At 36.5% G+C, this 24,700-nt stretch overlaps 3 protein-coding genes across 3 annotated transcripts; all 3 read right to left on the minus strand.

Moving 5' to 3' along the window:
• Positions 1-5,540: 5,540 nt before the first annotated feature.
• LOC108166047 (uncharacterized) lies at positions 5,541-7,148 on the minus strand. The gene is made up of 2 exons (XM_081598993.1): positions 6,695-7,148; positions 5,541-6,441 (listed from the first exon to the last, which is right to left on the minus strand). Exons 1-2 carry the CDS (start codon positions 7,128-7,130, stop codon positions 6,179-6,181), a joined length of 699 nt encoding a protein of 232 aa, XP_081455119.1. The 5' UTR covers positions 7,131-7,148; the 3' UTR covers positions 5,541-6,178.
• Positions 7,149-7,200: 52 nt separating this feature from the next.
• LOC145548506 (uncharacterized) lies at positions 7,201-14,606 on the minus strand. The gene is made up of 2 exons (XM_081598990.1): positions 14,351-14,606; positions 7,201-8,994 (listed from the first exon to the last, which is right to left on the minus strand). Exons 1-2 carry the CDS (start codon positions 14,505-14,507, stop codon positions 7,610-7,612), a joined length of 1,542 nt encoding a protein of 513 aa, XP_081455116.1. The 5' UTR covers positions 14,508-14,606; the 3' UTR covers positions 7,201-7,609.
• Positions 14,607-16,472: 1,866 nt separating this feature from the next.
• On the minus strand, positions 16,473-23,083 carry LOC145548501 (uncharacterized). The gene is made up of 2 exons (XM_081598985.1): positions 22,385-23,083; positions 16,473-19,272 (listed from the first exon to the last, which is right to left on the minus strand). Exons 1-2 carry the CDS (start codon positions 22,554-22,556, stop codon positions 17,126-17,128), a joined length of 2,319 nt encoding a protein of 772 aa, XP_081455111.1. The 5' UTR covers positions 22,557-23,083; the 3' UTR covers positions 16,473-17,125.
• Positions 23,084-24,700: the final 1,617 nt, after the last annotated feature.

Below are 24,700 nucleotides of genomic sequence, written 5' to 3' on the forward strand. Positions count from 1 at the left end.
TTTAGATGTGCCAGAGGTACAAAACGCTGGAATGAAATGGCTTAATTACCTCCTCCTAGTGTAGTTCGGTTCTCCAGAGCCTTAATGACCTGATTATTCTATTCAGGTGTGGTGCAGCAGAGGCACATCTAAAAGTTGCAGGACACCGACCCTTGAGGACTGGAGTTTGACACCCAGTCTGAATAAAACCCCTGAAAAATCCCTGATAATATTGTTTAGTTGTTCTTACAATATTGAATAAAGTGCTGTTTGAATGAAAATCACTTATCTCTCCTTGGTAGCTAAGAGTGATAGCTCATTAGAGTAAATTCCTTCTTATTAATTTATTTCACTACCTCAGTTCACCTGAGTGAAACGCAGAATAATAAATAATTACACACAAACTAATGTTTTAAAGTTTTTACAGTTAATTATGAAGTTTTATACTTTTTATTAATTGTTTCTAATAAAAAGCTTCATTTGCTAAAGTTTTTTAAATAAAATGTTTATATTAATCTTTTAATGTTTAATAAAAAAGCCTTTCTATCAGATATGATAATTTCGTGCTGCCACCTACTGACAACAACCTGCTACTACATCTACATTGTTTCAGCTAAAACTGCTGATGTAGAAATCAGTGACTCAGCTATTTTTCTACAATCTGTGCCAACTCCTTATTTATATAAATGTTTTTGGTAATACTCTGTAAAATACCAGAATGTTCACATAACTTTTATACTTTTGGCTGTCTGAGGACACATTTTGAATATTAAATCAGGTGTTATGATCAGTTACTCAGTACTTCAGTAGTTTACCAAATACTTCAAAAGAAAATACACAGGAAGAACATTGTTCCAGCAGGGAATATTAAATAAATAGAATAATAATCCCTGAGCTTTGTTATATTCGTGCTTGATAAAGACAGACGAAGTGTTAGGTACAGATGCTTTTATTAAAGCATCTTTCTTCAAGGTCTGTTCACCAATCTGCTCACAGGTGTATCGGCCTCGACTTACTAAGACTCTCTGCTTGTATTGTCGTGTTCCTTACATTTATACATTCTCATGAACTCATACTCGCCACCTGGTGGACATAAACATAATTCATTCAATCATGACATCCTCCTTTCTTTAAAGTAAGAACGTTACAAAAAGAATCCTATCAAAGAACAACATACATTGCATGAGACAGTTACCACATCAATTACAAAAAATAGACATAACTTCTTTTTTTCCCTTTTTTTTGTTATAAGTTCAGTCTGTCAGGTTTTTTTCTCACTCTGGTAGATCTTCTCAACACAGGTAGATTATCCCCAAGACTGTCACAGGGTGTTCCAGTGATGGGTGATTCAGTCGTAGGAATAATCTGGGACTCCTTAGAAACTTCACTCGACTCCACCACAGGCTCTAATGGAGTTAACAAACTGCGCCGATTTCGTCTCAAAACTTGTCCATCTTCAGTTTTCACTTCAAATGAACGTGGTGCTACTTCTTGCAGAATAGTTGCTTTAGTTTTCCATCCCTCATCATCCCAAATTCTAACTGGATCTTTGTATGACAGTGGAGGTAGAATCTTAGTTGATCTGTCATAATATGACTTTTGTTTTACTTTCTGCTTTCTTAACTTGTACTCCAACTTTAATGAGTTCTTTGCATTTTGTTCATTACCAACATAACTTGGCAAAGTTGTACGAATCTTCCGATTCATCAAGAGTTCAGCAGGTGAAAATCCACATTGTAACGGTGAAGATCTGTAGCTCAATAAAGCTAGATACGGGTCAGAGTTACTATGTGCAGCTTTCTTCAGAAGTTGCTTAAGAATATGAACTCCTTTCTCCGCTTTTCCATTCGACTGTGGATAATGTGGACTTGATGTTACATGTTTGAAGTCATACTGTTCTGTAAACTCTTGCCATTCTCTGCCTCTAAAACATGGTCCATTATCACTCACCACAATATGTGGAATGCCATGTCTTGCAAAGATTGAGTTAGCATGTGTTATGACACAGTTTGATGACATATTAGCTAATAGAGCCATTTCCAGATAGTTTGAAACGTAATCAATGATCACCAAGTAGTTTTTTCCTTTAAAATGAAACAAATCCAGTCCTACTTTCAGCCATGGTGATGTTGGAATGTCACTTATTATCATAGGTTCTTTACTCTGTTTATTTCTAAATGTCTGACATGCATCACATTTACTGATTAGCGTCTCAATGTCCTTATTCAGTCCAGGCCAGAAGACAGATTCTCTAGCTCTTCTTTTACATTTTTCAATGCCTAGGTGACCCTCATATATCCGTTGCAGAATATCCTGTCCTAATACTTGTGGAATCACAATTCGGTTGTTTTTCAATAACAGTCCATTCACAACACTTAGATCAGCTTTAACTTTGAAAAACTGTGAACATGAGCCTATTGGCCATCCTTCATCCATATTCTGCATGACCAGCTGTAACTCTGTGTCTTTAGCTGTTACCTCAACTATTTCCTTTAACTTGCTGTCTGACACAGGCAACACAGTGGACACCATGTTCACATGACGCTGAATATCCTCTTCTGTTGAACTTACACCATTGTCTGTAGGAGCTCTGGATAGAGCATCAGCAAGAATCAGATGTTTCCCTTGAGTATAAATCAGTGTAAAATCATACCTTTGCATCTTCATCATAAGCCTCTGAATCCTTGGTGACATCTCATTCAGGTGTTTTTTGATGATTGCAACCAAGGGTCGGTGATCTGTTTCAGCTACAAAAGATGGTAGACCATACACATAATTATGAAACCGTTCTAGTCCATAAGCCAGCCCCAAGCATTCTTTTTCTATTTGTGCATATTTGCACTCAGCTTTGGTCATGGCTCTGGACGCATAAGCCACTGGCTTCCATTGTTCATCTTCAGCTTGAAGAAGAACTGCTCCAAGTCCATCTTTTGAGGCATCTGTAGACAGTTTAATCTTTTTAGTCGGATCGTAAAAGGTAAGTATTGGTTCTGTATTCAAATAGTTTTTTAGTTCCCTCCACTCTTGTTCATGAAGTTCTGTCCACTGGAATTGACTATCATTGTTTAAGAGTCTGCGAATGTTTGTCATCTTTGCACTCAGATTGGGAATGAATTTTCCTATAAAATTGATCATACCCATGATGCGTAAAACACCTGTTTTGTTCCCAGGCTGTGGCATCTTCAAGATGGCTTTTATTTTGTTGTCATCTGGTTGAACACCTTGGGCAGACAGTTTGTCACCGAGAAACATAATTTCTTTGACAGCAAACTCACATTTATTTTTATTGAGCTTCAGTCCATTTTCCCGTATGCGCTCCATGACGCGTCTCAATCTGTCATTGTGTTCTTGAGCTGTTGATCCCCAGATGATGATGTCATCAATGTAGACTCTCACTCCTTCCAGTCCTTCAATGATCCGCTCCATCGCTCTATGGAATATTTCTGGTGCAGATTTTATTCCAAAAGGAAGTCTTAGAAAACAGTATCTTCCAAAAGGTGTGTTAAATGTACAATACTTGGTACTGCTTTCATCCAACTTCACTTGCCAAAACCCTTGTGCTGCATCTAACTTGGTGAAATAACTTGCTCCCGCAATTTCACTGATTATTTCCTCTCGAGTGGGTATTTGATAATATTCTCTCCTGATGTTCTCATTCAGATCTTTTGGATCCATACACACTTAATTCTCCATTCTTTTTCTTGGTAACCACAATGGAATTAACCCAATCAGTGGGCTCTTCCACTTTCTGAATGACTCTCAACCTGGTCATTCTCTCCAACTCTTTTTTCAACCCCTCTCGTAATGGTACTGGAATACGACGTGCAGCATGAACTACAGGCTGAGCATTCTCTCTCAGCTGAATCTTGTATGTGTAGGGTACAGCACCTAATCCTTGAAAAACATCCTCATATTCTTGAATCATGGCATCAACAGAGTTATTAGGTTCAGTCACTTTAGTGTTTATGTAATAAACTCTTTTCACCAGTCCAAGTTCTTCACAGGATTTATCACCTAAAAGTGACTCACGATCCTCCTTTACAACTGAGAAGAACACAAGATGTTTTGTTCCTTTAACTGTCACATTAAGCTCACATGTGCCAATGCACTCAATTAATTGTCCATTATAGTCTCTTAGGCCCGATTTTACTTCTTTTATGTGAGGTTTTACTTGCATTTCTTTTATATCAGACAATCTGAACTTGATTGTAATTCCATTTATCAACAAAGGAATTGTCCATATATCATCTCTGTCCACATACTGCACTTTTTCTGACTCATTTTCACAGTTCACAACACCAATAAAGAATGTGTCACTTAAGTCAGTTTCATCTACTAAGTTTACACGATTCCTCTTTTCTTCTTTTCTCTTCATAAAGCATTGCTTTGCGAAATGATTCTTTCCACGGCAATTCAAACACTGCTTACCATAAGCAGGACATTGTCTCACTTTATGCCGTGACTCGCAGCGCTTACAGTTGATAATGGCTTCCTCTTGCAGCTGCCTCATGTGAGCATGGCGTTTCTTCTGGCAGGATACCGCTCCCACTGCCACTGTTCCGTCACTGTACTGTGAAGTAGTTCCTGAAGAAAGTTCAGAAAATGTCCTCACTTGCTGTAGAGACAGTTCGCTTGCCCGGCACATCTTTACAGCTGTTTCCAGGGTCAGATCCACTTCTCTCAGCAGTCTCTCTCTGAGCTTCCCATCACGCACTCCAAAGACGATCTGATCTCTGACCATCGAGTCCTTCAGCAGGCCAAAATTGCATGACTGAGCTTTTACTTTCAAATCTGTCAGAAAGTTATCGAAATGTTCATGCTGGGTCTGCATCCGGGAACGAAACACGTATCTCTCATAGCATTCATTCTTCTTGGGTGAACAGTGAGCGTCAAATTTACTCAGCACCACATCCAACTTTTCTTTGTCTTCCGCTTCATCAAACACAAATGTGTTGTAGACTTCCAAAGCCTGCGCTCCCGCTATGGTCAGCAACATCGCTACCTTTCTTGGCTCCGGCTTTGTCTCCAATCCCATCGCGGCGACATACAGTTGAAAGCGTTGTTTGAAAGCACGCCAGTTCTCATCCACGTTTCCCGTCAGCTTCAAGCTCTCCGGTGGTTTCAGCTCCATAGTCGGCTTCTTAGTTTACTCCTGACACCATGTTATATTCGTGCTTGATAAAGACAGACGAAGTGTTAGGTACAGATGCTTTTATTAAAGCATCTTTCTTCAAGGTCTGTTCACCAATCTGCTCACAGGTGTATCGGCCTCGACTCACTAAGACTCTCTGCTTCTAGTGTCGTGTTCCTTACATTTATACATTCTCATGAACTCATGCTCGCCACCTGGTGGACATAAAGATAATTCATTCAATCATGACAAGCTTTATTATCTGTTAAGTGTTTATTGAAAAATGAATATTTTCCTCAGTTAAATTAAAATTAATTGCAATTCATGCCAAGTTAAGGAGGAAGAGATGAGCTCTGCTGCTGTATATATAAACGTTTTCTCGATTTAATATTTTCTACTAAACAGAAAAAAGAAAAAGACCATCAGTATCATCAGTATAATAATTTATTACCTAAAAGTTATATTAAAATTTAAATTATTTTTCTAAAATTCAATCCATATCATCAATACATTTTCTAAGCAGAAAAACCATTAAAACCATGTCAAATTAATACATCCATTTCCCCAAATCATTGAAATAAAATAAATAAGTACAAAGGATAAACACACAATAAAGATTCCAAAACTTTAGAAGTCTAAATCTGAAAGCAGTCAAACCCTGCAATTACTCCACTTCCAAACAGCAGGTTACTAAGAATCTTACTTGAGGTTCACATTGTGCCATCAAACCTGTGTGAGTTCTCATGTGAACTGTTACATTTCTTTTGAGTGAAACCTTTTCTACAGAACCTACAACAGAAAGGCTTCTAACCCATGTGAATCTTCTTGTGATGAAGTAAACTGGATCTACACAAAACATTTTCCTGGCTTTTCACTAAGGGTGCACCGATTACAGTTTTTGTTTTAGGACGCTCTAATAGTCACACCTCTCAACAGAGAGCAGAAGAGAGCAGTGGATGAGGTCAATAAAATTGGGGGATCAGACCAGCTTCACATGCAAGAATCAGCTGATCTCCCACAACTAAGGAAAATGTATATTAATCAGCTGACTTATAAATCAGTGCACCGCTACTTCTCACATGTGTGAATTCTGATGTGAGAAGTTAAATAGTATTTTTGAGTGAATGTTTTTCCACAGGTCCCACATGAGAAAGGTTTCTTACCAGTGTGAGTTCCCATGTGAAGATTTAAAAAATTTTTATAAGAAAAACTTTTTCCACAGGTCCCACATGAGAAAGGTTTCTCACCAGTGTGAGTTCCCATGTGAATATTTAAACTGTGTTTATAAGAGAACTTTTTTCCACAGGTCCCACATGAGAAAGGTTTCTCACCTGTGTGAGTTCTCATGTGGTCAACTAAGTTAGATTTATACAAGAAATTTCTTCCACAAGTGCCACAAGAAATGGTCTTCTAACCCGTGTGAACTCCCAAGTGAGCAGTTAATCTTTTTTTACAAGTGAAACTTTTTTCCACAGGTCCCACATGGGAAAGATTTCTCACCTGTGTGAGTTCGCATGTGAATAATTAAATTGTGTTTATAAGATAACTTTTTTCCACAGGTCCCACATGGGAAAGGTTTCTCACCTGTGTGAGTTATCACGTGAGCAGCTAAGCTATTTTTATAAGTAAAACTTTTTTCACAGATCTCACAGGAGAAAGGTTTCTCACCAGTGTGAGTTCTCATGTGAAGATTTAAACTGCGTTTATAAGAGAACTTTTTTCCACAGGTCCCACATGAGAAAGGTTTCTCACCCGTGTGAGTTCTCATGTGGTCAACTAATTTAGATTTATACAAGAAATTTCTTCCACAAGTGACACAAGAAATAGTGTTCTGACCCGTGTGAAATCTCATGTGAGCAGTTAATCTTTTTTTAAGAGTGAAACATTTTCCACAAGTCCCACAAGAGAAAGGCTTCACACCTGTGTGAATTTTCATGTGATCAAGTAACTGACAGTTAGACACAAAACTTTTCCCACAGGTTGTGCATGTGTAAGGCCTCTTGTCCGAGTGAATTCTCATGTGTTTGTTTAAAGTGCCGTTTTGATGGAAACTTTTTCCACAAGCTGCACATGTGAACGGTGTTCCCTGCAATTACTCCACTTCCAAACAGCAGGTTACTAAGAATCTTACTTGAGGTTCACATTGTGCCATCAAACCTGTGTGAGTTCTCATGTGAACTGTTACATTTCTTTTGAGTGAAACCTTTTCTACAGGAACTACAACAGAAAGGCTTCTAACCCGTGTGAATCTTCTTTTGATGAAGTAAACTGGATCTACACAAAACATTTTCCTGGCTTTTCACCAAGGGTGCACCGATTGCAGTTTTTGTTTTAGGGCGCTCTAATAGTCAAACCTCTCAACGGAAAGTAGAAGAGAGCAGTGGATGAGGTCAATAAAATTGGGGGATCAGACCAGCTTCACATGCAAGAATCAGCTGATCTCCCAAAATTAAGGAAAACAACATAGATTAATCAGCTGGCTGATAAATCAGTGCGCCGCTACTTCTCATATGTGTGAATTCTGATGTGAGAAGTTAAATGGCATTTTTGAGTGAAACTTTTTCCACATGTACCACATGAGAAAGGTTTCTCGCCTGTATGAGTCTTCAAGTGACAATGTAAATGGTCTTGTCTAGCAAAACTTTTTCCGCAGGTCCCACATGAGAAAGGTTTCTCACCTGTGTGAGTTCTCATGTGAAAAGTTGCATATCTTTTATTAGTGAAACTTTTACCACAGGTTTCACATGAGAAAGGCTTCTCACCAGTGTGAACTCTGATATGCCTAACCAAGTCAGGATTCCTCTGGAAACTTTTTCCACAGGTCCCACAAGCGAAAGGCTTCTCACCTGTGTGAACTTTGAAATGCCTAACCAAGTCAGGTTTCCTCTGGAAACTTTTTCCACAGTTCTCACAAGAGAAAGGCTTCTCACCAGTGTGAACTCTGAAGTGACTAACCAAGTCAGGATTCCTCCGGAAACATTTTCCACAGGTCTCACAAGAGAAAGGCTTCTCACCAGTGTGAATTGTCATGTGATCAAGTAAATGAGAATTAGATACAAAACTATTTCCACAGGTTGTGCACGTGTAAGGCCTCTCACCCGAGTGAATTCTCATGTGTCCGTTTAAAATGCTGATTCGATGGAAACTTTTTCCACAAGCTGCACATGTGTATGGTTTTTCCCCTGTATGAGTTCTCATGTGATCATTGAGACGATTTTTGTGAGGGTAATGTTTTCCACAGGTGGAACATGCGAAAGGTTTCTTAGTGGTGTGAGCTGTCATGTGTGTCATAAAGGACTTATTTCGAGAAAATGTTTTGTCACAAATTTTACAAGAATATAGTTTTTGTTTTGGGTGACCTTTCTTGTGTTTTTTTTGTTTTGAAGTCTCAGTTTTGCCTTTCTGTTTGTTCACCAACATGTCATCGGTCTCCCGTTTCAGCACAAGCTGCTCTTCATCGTGACTGATGCAGAGTTGCTTCTCTTCCTCTTTGAACTGTTGATGTTCTGGTTCCTCTTGCTCCCGTTTCATGTGTTCATTTTCTGGTTCCTCTTGCTCCCATTTCATCTGCAGAAGTTCTGGTTCCTCTTGCTCCCGTTTCATCTGCAGAGGTTCTGGTTCCTCTTGCTCCCGTTTCATCTGCAGAGGTTCTGGTTCCTCTTGCTCCCGTTTCATCTGCAGAGGTTCTGGTTCCTCTTGCTCCCGTTTCATCTGCAGAGGTTCTGGTTCCTCTTGCTCCTGTTTCATCTGCAGAGGTTCTGGTTCCTTTTGCTCCTGTTCCAACTGCAGAGGTTCTGGTTCCTCCTGATGTAAAGTGGAGTTTTCCTGGTTGCTGGGCTCGTTCAGAACCTCCTCCTCTTTACTCCAGCAGCTTGTTGGGAGATCTGGACAAAAAGACAAAACAAAAGCTTCAAAATGTGAGTCAATGAACCCTTCACAATAATTAAAAACTAAAATAAAAATAGTCTTCAGCGAACATGTGCGCGTCCCTAAATATATAAAATTATTGCCATATTTAGTCTTTTGGAGCAATTTTTATTTACCTTATTGGATTTTAAATGCACATGTATTGTAAAATCCAACATTTTTATCTTTTAGACAAACATCTTTGTCTTAAAGATTTTTAAGACAATCTTTTAAGAATAATTTGAATGGCAGGTATAACAGCAGGTAAATAATGGTGAAGCCAAAAACAACTCTGTCTCAACCGTTTGCTGAAAGAACATGAAAGACGGCAAGAAATATTTCAGCAGAGAGCATCCATCGTCTTTATTCATCAGTTTGAACCTCTGAGTTCATGAAGGTGTTACTGTGTTCTGGTTCCTCTTGCCATCTGTTAACATCTGTTAGAAGTTATTTATCGACTGTGCAAAACTTTTCTTAACCAAAATAAAAGATTACACCTATAGCGTGCTACAAGCTTCTGCTCTATTCACAAATTGTTGATAATGTGATTCAATGAATTTTTATTTATTGTTTTAGAGTCACAGGAAAATTTCCACCTTAATAGATTAAATAATTTTCCTCTTATTTTTTCCTATACAACTCTATCAACAAAAAGTCTCATAATATTAAACATGGCATCATAAAAACAAAAATATGAATTTTTGCTAGTATCTGTTTAACAACCCTGGTTATTTCTCTGTTCTTAACTCATTTGTTCATTGACTTTTGTTGAATTAAATTTTTCTTACATTGCAAATTATAGTTTTATTATAGTTGATCATATTTCTCATGTCTCATTTCCTTTGTTCCTCCTGTTATTGATGGAGTTATATAGATATTATTTATAAAGTATGAAAGTATTGTTTGTCATTTAATTAGCTGTACATGCTTAAGAAAATGAAATATAGTTTGATAAGATAAAATATGAATTATCTTTTACTGGCAAAAATGCCAGTAATTTATCTTACTGGCATGATTTACTATTAATTAATAATACTATTAACTAATCATGTGAACAGTTAAGCTGTATTTAGAAGTTAAACTTTTTCCACAGATCTCACATGAGAAAGGTTTCTCGCCTGTGTGAATTCTCATGTGAACAGATAAGCTAGATTTAGAAGTGAAACTTTTTCCACAGATCTCACATGAGAAAGGCTTCTCACCAGTGTGACTTCTCATGTGAACATTTAAACTTTTTTTACAAGGGAAACCTTTTCCACAGGTTCCACATGAGAATGGCTTCTCACCTGTGTGAGTCATCATGTGAACAGTTAAGCTATATTTAGAAGTTAAACTTTTTCTACAGATCAGACATGAGAAAGGTTTCTTGCCAGAGTGAGTTCTCATGTGAAGTTTTAAACTGTGTTTATAAGTTAAACTTTTTCCACAGGTCCCACATGAGAAAGGTTTCTCACCTGTGTGAGTTCTCATGTGAATATTTAAATATGTTTTATAAGAGAAACTTTTTCCACATGTCCCACATGAGTAAGGTTTCTCACCTGTGTGAATTTTCATGTGAACATTTAAATTGCATTTAGAAGAGAAACTTTTTCCACAGGTTCCACATAAGAACGGCTTCTCACCTGTGTGAGTTCTCATGTGAGCAGTTAAGCTATATTTATGAGTTAAACCTTTTCCACAGATCTCACATAAGTAAGGCTTCTGACCAGTGTGAATTGTCATGTGATGATTTAAACTTCTTTCATCAGACAAACTTTTTCCACAGGTCTCACATGAGTAAGGCTTCTCACCAGTGTGAATTCTCATGTGAACATTTAAACTTTTTTTACAAGAGAAACCTTTTCCACAGGTTCCACATGAGAAGGGCTTCTCACCTGTGTGAGTCATCATGTGAACAGTTAAGCTAGATTTAGAAGTTAAACTTTTTCCACAGATCTCACATGAGAAACGTTTCTCACCTGTGTGAGTCATCAAGTGAACAGTTAAGCTAGATTTAGAAGTTAAACTTTTTCTACAAATCAGACATGAGAAAGGTTTCTTGCCAGAGTGAGTTCTCATGTGACGTTTTAAACTGTGTTTATAAGTTAAACTTTTTCCACAGGTCCCACATGAGAAAGGTTTCTCACCTGTGTGAGTTCTCATGTGAATATTTAAATATGTTTTATAAGAGAAACTTTTTCCACATGTCCCACATGAGTAAGGTTTCTCACCTGTGTGAGTTCTCATGTGAGCAGTTAAGCTACATTTATGAGTTAAACTTTTTCCACAAATCTCACATGAGTAAGGCTTCTCACCAGTGTGAATTGTCATGTGATGATTTAAACTTCTTTCATCAGACAAACTTTTTCCACAGGTCTCACATGAGTAAGGCTTCTCACCAGTGTGAATTCTCATGTGAACATTTAAACTTTTTTTACAAGAGAAACCTTTTCCACAGGTTCCACATGAGAAAGGCTTCTCACCTGTGTGAATTCTCATGTGAGCAGTTAAATTTATTTTAAGAATGAAACATTTTCCACAGGTTCCACATGAGAATGGCTTCTCACCTGTGTGAGTCATCATGTGAACAGTTAAGCTAGATTTAGAAGTTACACTTTTTCCACAGATCTCACATGAGAAAGGTTTCTCGCCTGTGTGAATTCTCATGTGAACAGATAACCTTTTTTTAAGAATGAAACATTTTCCACAGGTTCCACATGAGAAAGGCTTCTCGCCTGTGTGAACTCTGATGTGACTAACCAAGTCATAATTCCTACGGAAACATTTTCCACAGGTCTCACAAGAGAAAGGCTTCTCACCAGTGTGAATTTTCATGTGATCAAGTAAATGAGAATTAGATACAAAACTGTTTCCACAGGTCGTGCAAGTGTAAGGCCTCTCACCCGAGTGAATTTTCATGTGTCTGTTTAAAATGCTGATTCGATGGTAACTTTTTCCACAAGCTGAACATGTGTACGGTTTCTCCCTTGTATGAATTCTCATGTGATCATTGAGATGATTTTTGTGAGTGTAATCTTTTCCACAGGTGGTACATGTGAAAAGTTTCTTAGTCGTGTGAGTTGTCATGTGTGTCATAAAGGAATTATTTCGAGAAAATGTTTTGTCACAAATTTTACAAGAATATAGTTTTTGGTTTGGGTGAGCTTTCTTGTGCTTGTTTTGTTTTGAAGTCTCAGTTTTGCCTTTCTGTTTGTTCACCAACATGTCATCAGTCTCCCGTTTCAGCACGAGCTGCTCTTCATCCTGACTGATGCAGAGTTGCTTCTCTTCCTCTTTTATCTGCAGAGGTTCTGGTTCATCTTGCTCCCGTTTTATCTGCAGAGGTTCTGGTTCCTCTTGCTCCCGTTTTATCTGCAGAGGTTCTGGTTCCTCTTGCTCCCGTTTCTTCTGCAGAGGTTCTGGTTCCTCTTGCTCCCGTTTTATCTGCAGAGGTTCTGGTTCCTCTTGCTCCCGTTTTATCTGCAGAGGTTCTGGTTCCTCTTGCTCCCGTTTTATCTGCAGAGGTTCTGGTTCCTCTTGCTCCCGTTTTATCTGCAGAGGTTCTGGTTCCTCTTGCTCCCGTTTCTTCTGCAGAGGTTCTGGTTCCTCTTGCTCCCGTTCCAACTGCAGAGGTTCTGGTTCCTCCTGATGTAAAGTGGAGTTTTCCTGGTTGCTGGGCTCGTTCAGAACCTCCTCCTCTTTACACAAGCAGCTTGTTGGGAGATCTGGACAAAAAGACAAAACAAAAGCTTCAAAATGTGAGTCAATGAACCCTTCACATTAATGAAAAACTACAATTTATTTACCTTATTTGGATTTTAATTGCATATGTATTGTAAAATCCAAAATTTTGATCTTTAAGACAAACATCTTTGTCTTAAAGATTTTTAAGACAATCTTTTAAGAATAATTTGAATGGCAGGTATAACAGCAGGTAAATAATGGTGAAACCAAAAACAACTCTGTCTCAACTGTTTGCTGAAAGAACATGAAAGACGGTAAGAAATATTTCAGCAGAGAGCATCCATCGTCTTTATTCATCAGTTTGAACCTGAGTTCATAAAGGTGTTACTGTGTTCCTATGGAAACCAAGAACATCTATTGGAATTTATTTAGTGATGGTGTAATAATTATTTTTAACCAAACTAAATAACATTTACTAATAGCGTGCCACGTATTTTTGCTATATTCACAAATTGTTGATAATGTGAATCTATGAATCTGATTTATCGTTTTAGAGTCGAAAGAAAAGTTCCACCGTAACAGATTAAATCATTTTCATCTTATTTTTTCCTATACAACTCTACCAACAAAAAGTCTCTCACAATAATATACATTGCATCATAAAAACAAAAATATCAATTTTTGCAAGTATCTGTTTAACAACCCTGGTTATTCTTCTGTTAACCTAATTCATTCGTTTGTTATTGACTTTTGCCCAATTAAATTTCTCTTACATTGGAAATTGTAGTTTTATTATAGTTGATCATGTTTTTCATGTCTCATTTCCTTTGTTCCTCCTATTATTGATGGAGTTATATAGATATTATTTATAACATATGAAAGTATTGTTTGTCATTTAATTAGCTGTACATGCTTAAGAAAATGAAAAAATATGTAGTTTGATAAGAATTTATATTTTATCTTTTACTGGCAAAAATGCCAGTAATTTATCTTACTGGCATGTTTTAGTATTAATTTCGTAATGCCGAATTAATAGTAAATAATAAAGACGTCGTGGTATTATGATTTAGTAATTATATTAGTTGTGTTACCACCCCACGCCATTAGAGGCAGTAGCAGGCCCGAAATGATGCGACTAAGGAACAGATTTAGAAGTACACTGAAAACTACAGAATTTGTTAAAAACTGAGTTGTGCTTCAGTAAATGAGAGAGAAGTTCAAATACTTTCTGAAAGTGAAACTCCTTCCCAAATATATTAGATTTAAAAAGAAAAAAAAAACGGAAAGCCGCGCATAGCACCATCAACCTCGTTAGCTGCCCTGACTAATGCATAAAGACACTACGAAGTAGAAATCTAAGTATTTTGAAACCACTGATATTAAAAGACCAACATTTTTGTAATATCTAATAAACACTTTGATCAGACATGACCTACTTCAAGACTTTATAATGGCAAAGAGAACAGGCAATAGCAACACGGACCAACGACATGAACGACAACATAGAAATATATAACAGACATATGCAACATCTACATGCAACATAGAGCAACGACATCTACCAATGACACATAACAACAACATAGAGCAACCTCATATCCATGAGGCGTCTATTCTTTTATTATCTCTATGGGCTCATCGGTATCAGTAAAACCTGAAGGTGTTTCGTACCTATTCGGTGTAAGACGGTCTTCGGTATCCGGGTGAAATCCAGCGGTCTGCGCTGATCCTCCATCTCTTCTTCGATCTTGACGTTGATTTCTTTCAACTCTGTGAATGTTTCTTCAGCAGGAGTTTCCTGCTCGTTGATAAACTCTCTCTCAGACATTTTTATTTAAAACATTCACATATTTAGCTAAACTTCAAACCCGTTTTCACACAACCGACTGACAAAAGAAAAGCTAAGAGTATCCCGTGTTCTTTGTTTTTATATTTTGTGTGTTTCACTTCAGTGACTTTACTGAAGAAACAGGAAATTATTTTTAGTTCCGCTTTGAATTTTCTGCTGCGAGTCTCCTCTTTTATTGATGGGTTTATTGTTAGTGGAAATTTAGAAAATAGTTTCATTAGTTATATGTGTAACCTGTGACTCTTTTTGTATGGTGGTAAAACATAATGCTTGCAAACTGCTTGATAACTCAAGACCAAGTACAAGTAGGGAGGGAGTGTTTAGTTAGAACCACAGGTGTCAAACTCCAGTCCTCAAGGGCCGCTGTCCTCCAGTTTTTAGATGTGCCAGAGGTACAAAACGCTGGAATGAAATGGCTTAATTACCTCCTCCTAGTGTAGTTCGGTTCTCCAGAGCCTTAATGACCTGATTATTCTATTCAGGTGTGGTGCAGCAGAGGCACATCTAAAAGTTGCAGGACACCGACCCTTGAGGACTGGAGTTTGACACCCAGTCTGGGATAAAAAAGGAAAAGAAAAAGCACTGAGAATATTGTTAGGTTGTTCTTACAATATTGAATAAAGTGCTGATAGAATGAAAATCACTTATGTCTCCTTGGTAGCTAAGAGTGATAGCTCATTAGAGTAAACTCCTTCTTATTTATTTAATTTTTTCCATTATTATTCATTTATTTCACTACCTCAGTTCACCTGAGTGAAACACAGTATTAAATAATTACACACAAACTAATGTTTAAGTTTTTTGTTATGAAGTTTTATGTTTTTTTATTAATTGTTTCTTCAAAAAGCTTCATTTGCTAAAGTTTTTTATAAAATGTTTATAATAAACTTTTAATGTTTAATAAAAAAGCCTTTATATCAGATATACTTTCGTTCTACCACCTACTGACAACAACCTGCTACTAAACCTACATTGTTTCAGCTAAAACTGCTGTTGTAGAAATCAGTGACTCAGCTATTTTTCTACAATCTGTGCTGAATTCATTCCAATGGATTTCAAACATTTATATGCTGGAGTATGTTTAAACAGTCACATTCAATAACATGGAATATGAAGTTTATTTCAGTGGCTCAGTCAATTCAGTGCGTGAAAAAGAGTTTTTACCACATCATTTAAATTTGCCAGGTTTAAAATTTATGTATTTGTTGTCTCTTTTTACATATGGATATTGCATATAAGTATGACAATAACCATAAAAATTATGGTGCTGCACCTTTAGCTGCTGTTCCATCTTCCAGGGATCTGCAACCTCTGGAGACACAAGTGACTCTTTGGCTCACTGATTATATCAAATGATGAAATATTGCTCTGGTTTATGTTGTTTAAATCTTTTCCAAGTGTTGCCATAAAAAACACCGACTACCCTGACCTCTGTGGTAAATCTGGTCTAGAACCAGCCTCCAAACCTAACTCCTTATTTATATAAATGTTTTTGGTAATACTCTGTAAAATACCAGAATGTTCACATAACTTTTATACTTTTGGCTGTCTGAGGACACATTTTGAATATTAAATCAGGTTTTATGATCAGTTACTCAGTACTTCAGTAGTTTACCAAATACTTCAAAAGAAAATACACAGGAAGAACATTGTTCCAGCAGGGAATATTAAATAAATAGAATAATAATCCCTGAGCTTTACTATCTGTTAAGTGTTTATTGAAAAATGAATATTTTCCTCGGTTAAATTAAAATTCATTGCAATTCATGCTAAGTTAAGGAGGAAGAGATGAGCTCTGCTGCTGTATATATAAACGTTTTCCTGATTTAATGTTTTCTACTAAACAGAAAAAAAGACGATCAGTATCATCAGAATAATTTATTACCTAAAAATTATATTAAAAGTTTAAATAATTTTTCTATCTAAAATTAAATTCATATCAATACATTTTCTAAGAAAAATCATTAAAACCATGTCAAATAAATGCATCCATTTCCCCAAATCATTGAAATAAAATAAATAAGTACAAAGCATAAACACAAAATAAAGATTCCAAAATTTTAGAAGTCTAAATATGAAAGCAGTCAAACCCTGCAATTACTCCACTTCCAAACAGCAGGTTACTAAGAATCTTACTTGAGGTTCACATTGTGCCATCAAACCTGTGTGAGTTCTCATGTGAACTGTTACATTTCTTTTGAGTGAAACCTTTTCTACAGAACCTACAACAGAAAGGCTTCTAACCCGTGTGAATCTTCTTGTGATGAAGTAAACTGGATCTACACAAAACGTTTTCCCTGCTATTCACCAAGGGTGCACCGATTGCAGTTTTTGTTTTGGGGTGCTCTAATAGTCAAACCTCTCAACGGAAAGTAGAAGAGAGCAGTGGATGAGGTCAATAAAATTGGGGGATCAGACCAGCTTCACATGCAAGAATCAGCTGATCTCCCAAAATTAAGGAAATCAACATAGATTAATCGGCTGGCTGATAAATCAGTGCGCCGCTACTTCTCACATGTGTGAATTCTGATGTGAGAAGTTAAATAGTATTTTTGAGCAAAACCTTTTCCACAGATCCCACATGACAGAAGGACTTCTCACTTGTGAGTCCTCATGTGATGAAGTAAAACAGACCTAAAAGCAAAGCATTTTCCACAGGTCCCACATGAGAAAGAACTCTCACTTGTATGAGTCTTCATGTGAAAATGCAAAAGGTGTTTTCTAGCAAAACATTTTCCACAGGTCCCACATGAAAAAGGTTTCTCACCTGTGTGAATTCTCATGTGAACAGTTAAATTTATTTGAAGAATGAAACATTTTCCACAGGTTCCACATGAGAACGGCTTCTCACCTGTGTGAGTCATCATGTGAACAGTTAAGCTGTATTTAGAAGTTAAACTTTTTCCACAGATCTCACATGAGAAAGGTTTCTCGCCTGTGTGAATTCTCATGTGAACAGATAAACTTTTTTTAAGAATGAAACATTTTCCACAGGTTCCACATGAGAACGGCTTCTCACCTGTGTGAGTCATCATGTGAACAGTTAAGCTATATTTAGAAGTTAAACTTTTTCTACAGATCAGACATGAGAAAGGTTTCTTGCCAGAGTGAGTTCTCATGTGAAGTTTTAAACTGTGTTTATAAGTTAAACTTTTTCCACAGGTCTCACATGAGAAAGGTTTCTCACCTGTGTGAGTTCTCATGTGAATATTTAAATATTTTTTATAAGAGAAACTTTTTCCACATGTCCCACATGAGTAAGGTTTCTCACCTGTGTGAATTTTCATGTGAACATTCAAATTGTTTTTAGAAGAGAAACTTTTTCCACAAGTTCCACATAAGAACGGCTTCTCACCTGTGTGAGTTCTCATGTGAGCAGTTAAGCTATATTTATGAGTTGAACTTTTTCCACAGATCTCACATGAGAAAGGTTTCTCACCAGTGTGAGTTCTTATGTGAACATTTAAGCTGTTTTTAAAAGAGAAACTTTTTCCACAAGTCCCACATGAGAAAGGTTTCTCACCTGTGTGAGTTCTCATGTGCTCAACTAACTTAGAATTATTGAAGTAATTTCTTCCACAGGTACCACAAGAGATTGTCTTCTCACCCGTGTGAACTCTCATGTGAGCAGTTAAACTTTTTTTATGAATGAAACTTCTTCCACATGTCCCACATGAGTAAGGCTTCTCACCAGTGTGAATCGTCATGTGATGATTTAAACTTCTTTCATCAGACAAGCTTTTTCCACAGGTCCCACATGAGTAAGGCTTCTCACCAGTGTGAATTCTCATGTGAACATTTAAACTTTTTTTACAAGAGAAACATTTTCCACAGGTTACACATGAGAAAGGCTTCTCACCTGTGTGAACTCTGATGTGACGAACCAAGTTACGATTCCTCCGGAAACATTTTCCACAGGTTCCACATGAGAAAGTCTTCTCACCAGTGTGAATTTTCATGTGATCATGTAATTGAAATTTAGTTATAAAACTGTTTCCACAGGTTGTGCAAGTGTAAGGCCTCTCACCCGAGTGAATTTTCATGTGTCTGTTTAAAATGCTGATTCGATGGAAACTTTTTCCACAAGCTGCACATGTGTACGGTTTCTCCCCTGTATGAATTCTCATGTGATCATTGAGATGATTTTTGTGAGGGTAATCTTTTCCACAGGTGGAACATGTGAAAAGTTTTTTTGTCGTGTGAGTTGTCATGTGTGTTAACAAGGAATTATTTCGAGAAAATGTTTTGTCACAAATTTTACAAGAATATAGCTTTTTTTTTGGGTGACTTTTCTTGTGTTTTTTTTGTTTTGAAGTCTCAGTTTTGCCTTTCTGTTTGGTCACCAACATGTCATCAGTCTCCCGTTTCAGCACAAGCTGCTCTTCATCCTGACTGATGCAGAGTTGCTTCTCTTCCTCTTTGAACTGTTGATGCTCTGGTTCCTCTTGCTCCCGTTTCATCTGCAGAGGTTCTGGTTCCTCTTGCTCCTGTTTTATCTGCAGAGGTTCTGGTTCCTCTTTTTCCCGTTTTATCTGCAGAGGTTCTGGTTCCTCTTGCTCCCGTTTCATCTGCAGAGGTTCTGGTTCCTCTTGCTCCCGTTTCATCTGCAGAGGTTCTGGTTCCTCTTGTTCCCGTTTTATCTGCAGAGGTTCTGGTTCCTCCTGATGTAAAGTGGAGTTTTCCTGGTTGCTGGGCTCATTCAGAACCTCCTCCTCCTCTTTACTCAAGCAGCTTTGTGGGAGATCTGGACAAAAAGACAAAACAAGAGCTTCAAAATGTGAGTCAATGAACCCTTCACTTTATTTAACATAAACTAAAATAAAAATGGTCATTATCGAACACGTACGCCTCCATAAAATAATAAAATCTCTGCCATTGTTCGTCTTTTGGAGCAATTTTTATTTACCTTATTTGGATTTTACAATGTCTGCATGTGGTTAATAATTTTACCAGCGATAAAACTGCAGTGACATCAAGTGTGCCAACATTTGGAAATATGCCGACATTAACTCCTCTTAAAGATTTGCTTCTTGCAAACTGGGACTTTTCCCCATATTCTGTGACCACTGCACACTGACTGCAGGAGGCGCTGTTGCAGCTTTATAATTTGCTATACTTATGGACACAGACAATGATTGCGCTTATATAATGGGAGCACACTGTAACTTGCAGTAAAATACTATATATTTAAACCAAATCGTCTCCAAGTCTCTACTTCCTAAGTAACTATCTGACCATTAGTATTATGACTTTATAGCGTTATATACACAGTTATAAGGTGTTATCGATCACATTCTGCTGTCTGTGATGCACTCCTTAATTTGTCCAAATATCTAGCCGACCTGAATAAAAATTAATTTGTTTTGTTAGATTTAAAACTAGAGTGATTGACAGCATTTGAGATAGCTTAAAAACCATTTGTGATTCTTTAAATATCACCCCGTTAATTAATTACCCCACCCAACTTAACAATAAATGCCCTCTAAAATCGTCACTCCATGATGTAATAATGACAAACACTCTACATAAATACATAAATATACAGGGTTAAATATACAGAGTTTTTGCAAACGTTCTTAGTGAACATTGTGCTGTAGGTACAGTTAGAAATCTCAAGTTACCGAAACCTAAGCCATGTATCTTGACCAAAAGAGATTTAAAACGCCTAAAAGAGTAAGCTTTTGTTCATGACTTGCTACATTTTAAGTGGAATAGGGTCTCTCTTTTTGATAATGTTGACCTTGCCTGGCAGTATTTCCATGAAGCGTTTTTAAGACTAATAAATAAACATGCTCCTATAAGTAAAATTAGGGCAAAGGGGTGAAATAATCCACGGTTTTCCCCATCTATCGGGGTTCTGTGTAAACAAAGAGATGGAGCTTGGGCAAGAAAAAACAATACTGAGGAGAGCTGGCTCCATTTTAGAAAATTGCAGAATAAATGTACTTTATTAATTAAGAAAGCAAAGTTGGACTATTTCCTTGCCGAGATGACAAAAACTTTAAATGATCCAAAGATATTTTGGAAAACAGTGAAATCAGCTACTGAGCAGGCGCCACTGAGTGACTTTCCAAATTTTGTTTGGAAAAAAAGTAAAATGGTGTCCGATAAATTAGCAATTTTAAATTATTTTAACGAGCATTTATTTCTGTTGGTTCTCTATTTGAGGATTTAAATTCATTCGGCCCAAATGTAAATACTGATGAGCAGTTTTTGAATAATGATTGTAACTTCACCACTTTTAATTTTTCCCCTATTTGTACAGCTGAGGTTCTCAGAGAATTGAAAAACAGACACCACATAAATCAGCTGGGCCAGATAACCTGGATCCATTTTTTCTAAAATTAGCTGCAGAGTTTACAGCAGAGCCATTGTCTCATATTTTTAATCCACCTCTAATTTCTAATAAAATCCCTAGTGTCTGGAAATCAGCATTTGTTTTGCCTCTATTCAAGAATGGAGAATCGTCACAGGTAAACAATTACAGACCAATTTATAAACTATGTATCCTAGCAAACATTTTTGAAACATTTGTTACAGAGCAATTGGAGATTTTTTAGATTTTAATTGTGTTTTACAAAATGTACAGTCTGGTTTTAGGAAAAAACAAAGTACTGTTACTGCCACTCAAAAGGTTATTAATGATCTTATTCAGGCTCTTGATAACAAAAAGCATCGTGTTGCTCTCTTTATTGATTTATTAAAGGCATTTGACAGTAAATCACAAGCTTTTAATTGACATTCTACACAGCATTGGGCTCTCGCATCAAGCTACCATGTGGGCAGCTGATTACCTGTCGATCAGAACCCAGAGAGTTCAATTGGCCGGCTTCACTTCTTCTATAGGTACGATTTTAAATGGCGTCCCACAGGGCTCAGTTCTTGGCCCACCTTGATTCTCCATTTATATAAATAACTTGTGTGAAAATCTGTCAAATGTTTTTTAATCATCTTTATGCAGGTGATTTAGTAATTTACTGCTATTCTTCATCACTTGTACAGGAAACGCAGTACTTGCAAACTGCTTTTAATGCAGATCAAACTTGCTTACAAACTCTGAAGTTGGTTTTGAATGAGGATAAAACTTGAGCAAAGGTTTTTTCACGCTCTAGAAAACTACCAGAAATCCCTCCACTGCTTACAACTGATGTAGGAACACAAATTGAGTTTGTCAGCAACTATAAATATCTTGGCTTTAAGAACCGACCTCATACTTAACAACCTGCTGATCCGTGCGAAATTCTTCATCCACTCCTGTAAATGGGGAAATAAAACACCTGACTTTTCAGCCTTTCACAACCTTCTAATGGACAACAACTACAGATCTTTAAAGCTGAGGGAAAACAAGCATGGACTAGAGCTCTGGGACGCCTAAAATGATGTGAATTTATTTGAAAACTAGTGCCTCTTTGTTTTTTTCTGTTTGTTCTCATCATTCTGCTTTTCCTCTGATGTCTGACAAATTTCATTTATTTTTATTTTATTTAACTTTTTTTAATTATTATTGTTAACTTATAATTTTGTGTGCCATAAACCTATAAGACTTATCGCCTTTATATACAAGCCACGTGATCCTGTACAGTTGTTAAAAATGTTTAATAATAATAATAAAAAAAAGAACCAACAGAATGGACCAACGAAATGAACTACATATGCAGCGAACACATATGCAGCATATATATATGTATATATATAACAGATATATGCAACATCTACATGCAACAAAGACGATAGACATCTACACATAACTTCTACTTATTTTTGACACAAACGGAACCTCATATCCATGAGGCGTCTATTCTTTTATTATGTCTATGGGCTCATCGGTATCAGTAAAACCTGAAGGTGTTTCGTACCTATTCGGTGTAAGACGATCTTCGGTATCCGGGTGAAATCCAGCGGTCTGCGCTGATCCTCCATCTCTTCTTCGATCTTGACGTTGATTTCTTTCAACTCTGTGAATGTTTCTTCAGCAGGAGTTTCCTGCTCGTTGATAAACTCTCTCTCAGACATTTTTATTAAAAACATTCACATATTTAGCTAAACTTCAAACCCGTTTTCACACAACCGACTGACAAAAGAAAAGCTAAGAGTATCCCGTGTTCTTTGTTTTTATCTTTTGTGTGTTTCACTTCAGTGGCTTTACTGAAGAAACAGGAAATAATTTTTAGTTCCGCTTTGAATTTTCTGCTGCGAGTCTCCTCTTTTATTGATGGGTTTATTGTTAGTGGAAATTTAGAAAATAGTTTCATTAGTTATATGTGTAACCTGTGACTCTTTTTGTATGGTGGTAAAACATAATGCTTGCAAACTGCTTGATAACTCAAGACCAAGTACAAGTAGGGAGGGAGTGTTTAGTTAGAACCACAGGTGTCAAACTCCAGTCCTCAAGGGCCGCTGTCCTCCAGTTTTTAGATGTGCCAGAGGTACAAAACGCTGGAATGAAATGGCTTAATTACCTCCTCCTAGTGTAGTTCGGTTCTCCAGAGCCTTAATGACCTGATTATTCTATTCAGGTGTGGTGCAGCAGAGGCACATCTAAAAGTTGCAGGACACCGACCCTTGAGGACTGGAGTTTGACAACCCTGGAAGAGATCAGTGTGAAAAAAACAAAACAAAAAAAAAATCCCTGATAATATTTTGTTGTACTTGCAATATTGAATAAAGTGCTGTTTGAATGAAAATCACTTATGTTTCATTGGTAGCAAAGAGTGGTAGCTCATTAGAGTAAACTCCTTATTCATTTAACTTTTTCCATTATTATTTATTTATTTCACTATCTCAGTTCACCAAACTGAAACGCAGAATATTAAATAATTACACACAAACTAATGTTTTCAAGTTTTTTCAATTCATTATGAAGTTTAATGCTTTTTATTAAATGTTTTCATAAAATTTTTATTTACTAAAGGTTTTAATAAAATGTTTATATTAAACTTTTAATGTTTAATAAAAAGCCTTTATATCAGATATGATAATTTCGTGCTGCTACCTACTGACAACAACCTGCTACTACACCTACATTGTTTCAGCTAAAACTGCTGTTGTAGAAATCAGTGACTCGGCTATTTTTCTACAATCTGTGCTGAATTCATTCCAATGGATTTCAAACATTCATATGCTGGAGTATGTTTAAACAGTCACATTCAATAACATGGAATATGAAGTTTATTTCAGTGGCTCAGTCAGTTCAGTGAGTGAAAATGAGTTTTAAGTACATCATTTAAATTTATCAGCTTTAAAATATATATATTATGTCGCTTTTTATATAGAGACATTGCATACAAGTATGACAATAACCAGAATGCTTTTATTGTTCTGGTGTTTTAAATGTTTTTTCCAATCGTTTCTTCAGTGACCTTCATGTTTTCACATGCAATGTGACACTTTTTTTCAGTCAATTATATTCAAAATGATGAATATTGTAATCAGATGAAACATGTGTAACATGTTTTATTAAAATATAATAAACATTCAGAGGAACTGGAGAATTTAAAGTCAATATTAATCGAGAGAAAAAAGCATTTTCTATAATAATGAATGAAAACCTATTAGAAATCAATTAGATTAAGAAAATTCTAGGTTGTTTAATTGAATTTTAGGGCATGCTGCAATCCCCTACATTTTTAAAGTGAAATAATTTAAGAGCTTAAATAAAATCGGAAAAGCCCAATCTTTATAGCAATATGTTTAAGATTTGAAATTTGTCTTGCATTTGTGACACTTTAACTTTTCTCAATTAGTTTGTGACTATTATTTTTTATTTCTTCTTTTTTTCTGCTCAGTTTATTATATCAAACATTTTTATTTCTAATCTTTGCCTTATACTATTTTTCTTGGGGACAAAACCCATAAAAGATTGCTATAAATCCGCCTTTTAACTGAAATTGTTACGTGCAGCAATGAATTGTGGGTTCTAGACGGGGCAAAAAGGGGAACCGAAGAATTTATACTGAATAAATGCCTCATTAATATTTAGTTAGATTTATTCAACCTTCACAATTTTACCTTAATTAAAAATTATGGTGCTGCACCTTTAGCTGCTGTTCCATCTTCCAGGGATCTGCAACCTCTGGAGACACAAGTGACTCTTTGGCTCACTGATTATATCAAATGATGAAATATTGCTCTGGTTTTTGTTGTTTAATTCTTTTTCAAGTATCGCCATGGAA

Source organism: Poecilia reticulata, chromosome 18, assembly GCF_904066995.2.
Source record: "Poecilia reticulata chromosome 18, P_reticulata-male-v2, whole genome shotgun sequence".
Classification (NCBI taxonomy): Eukaryota; Metazoa; Chordata; class Actinopteri; order Cyprinodontiformes; family Poeciliidae; genus Poecilia; species Poecilia reticulata.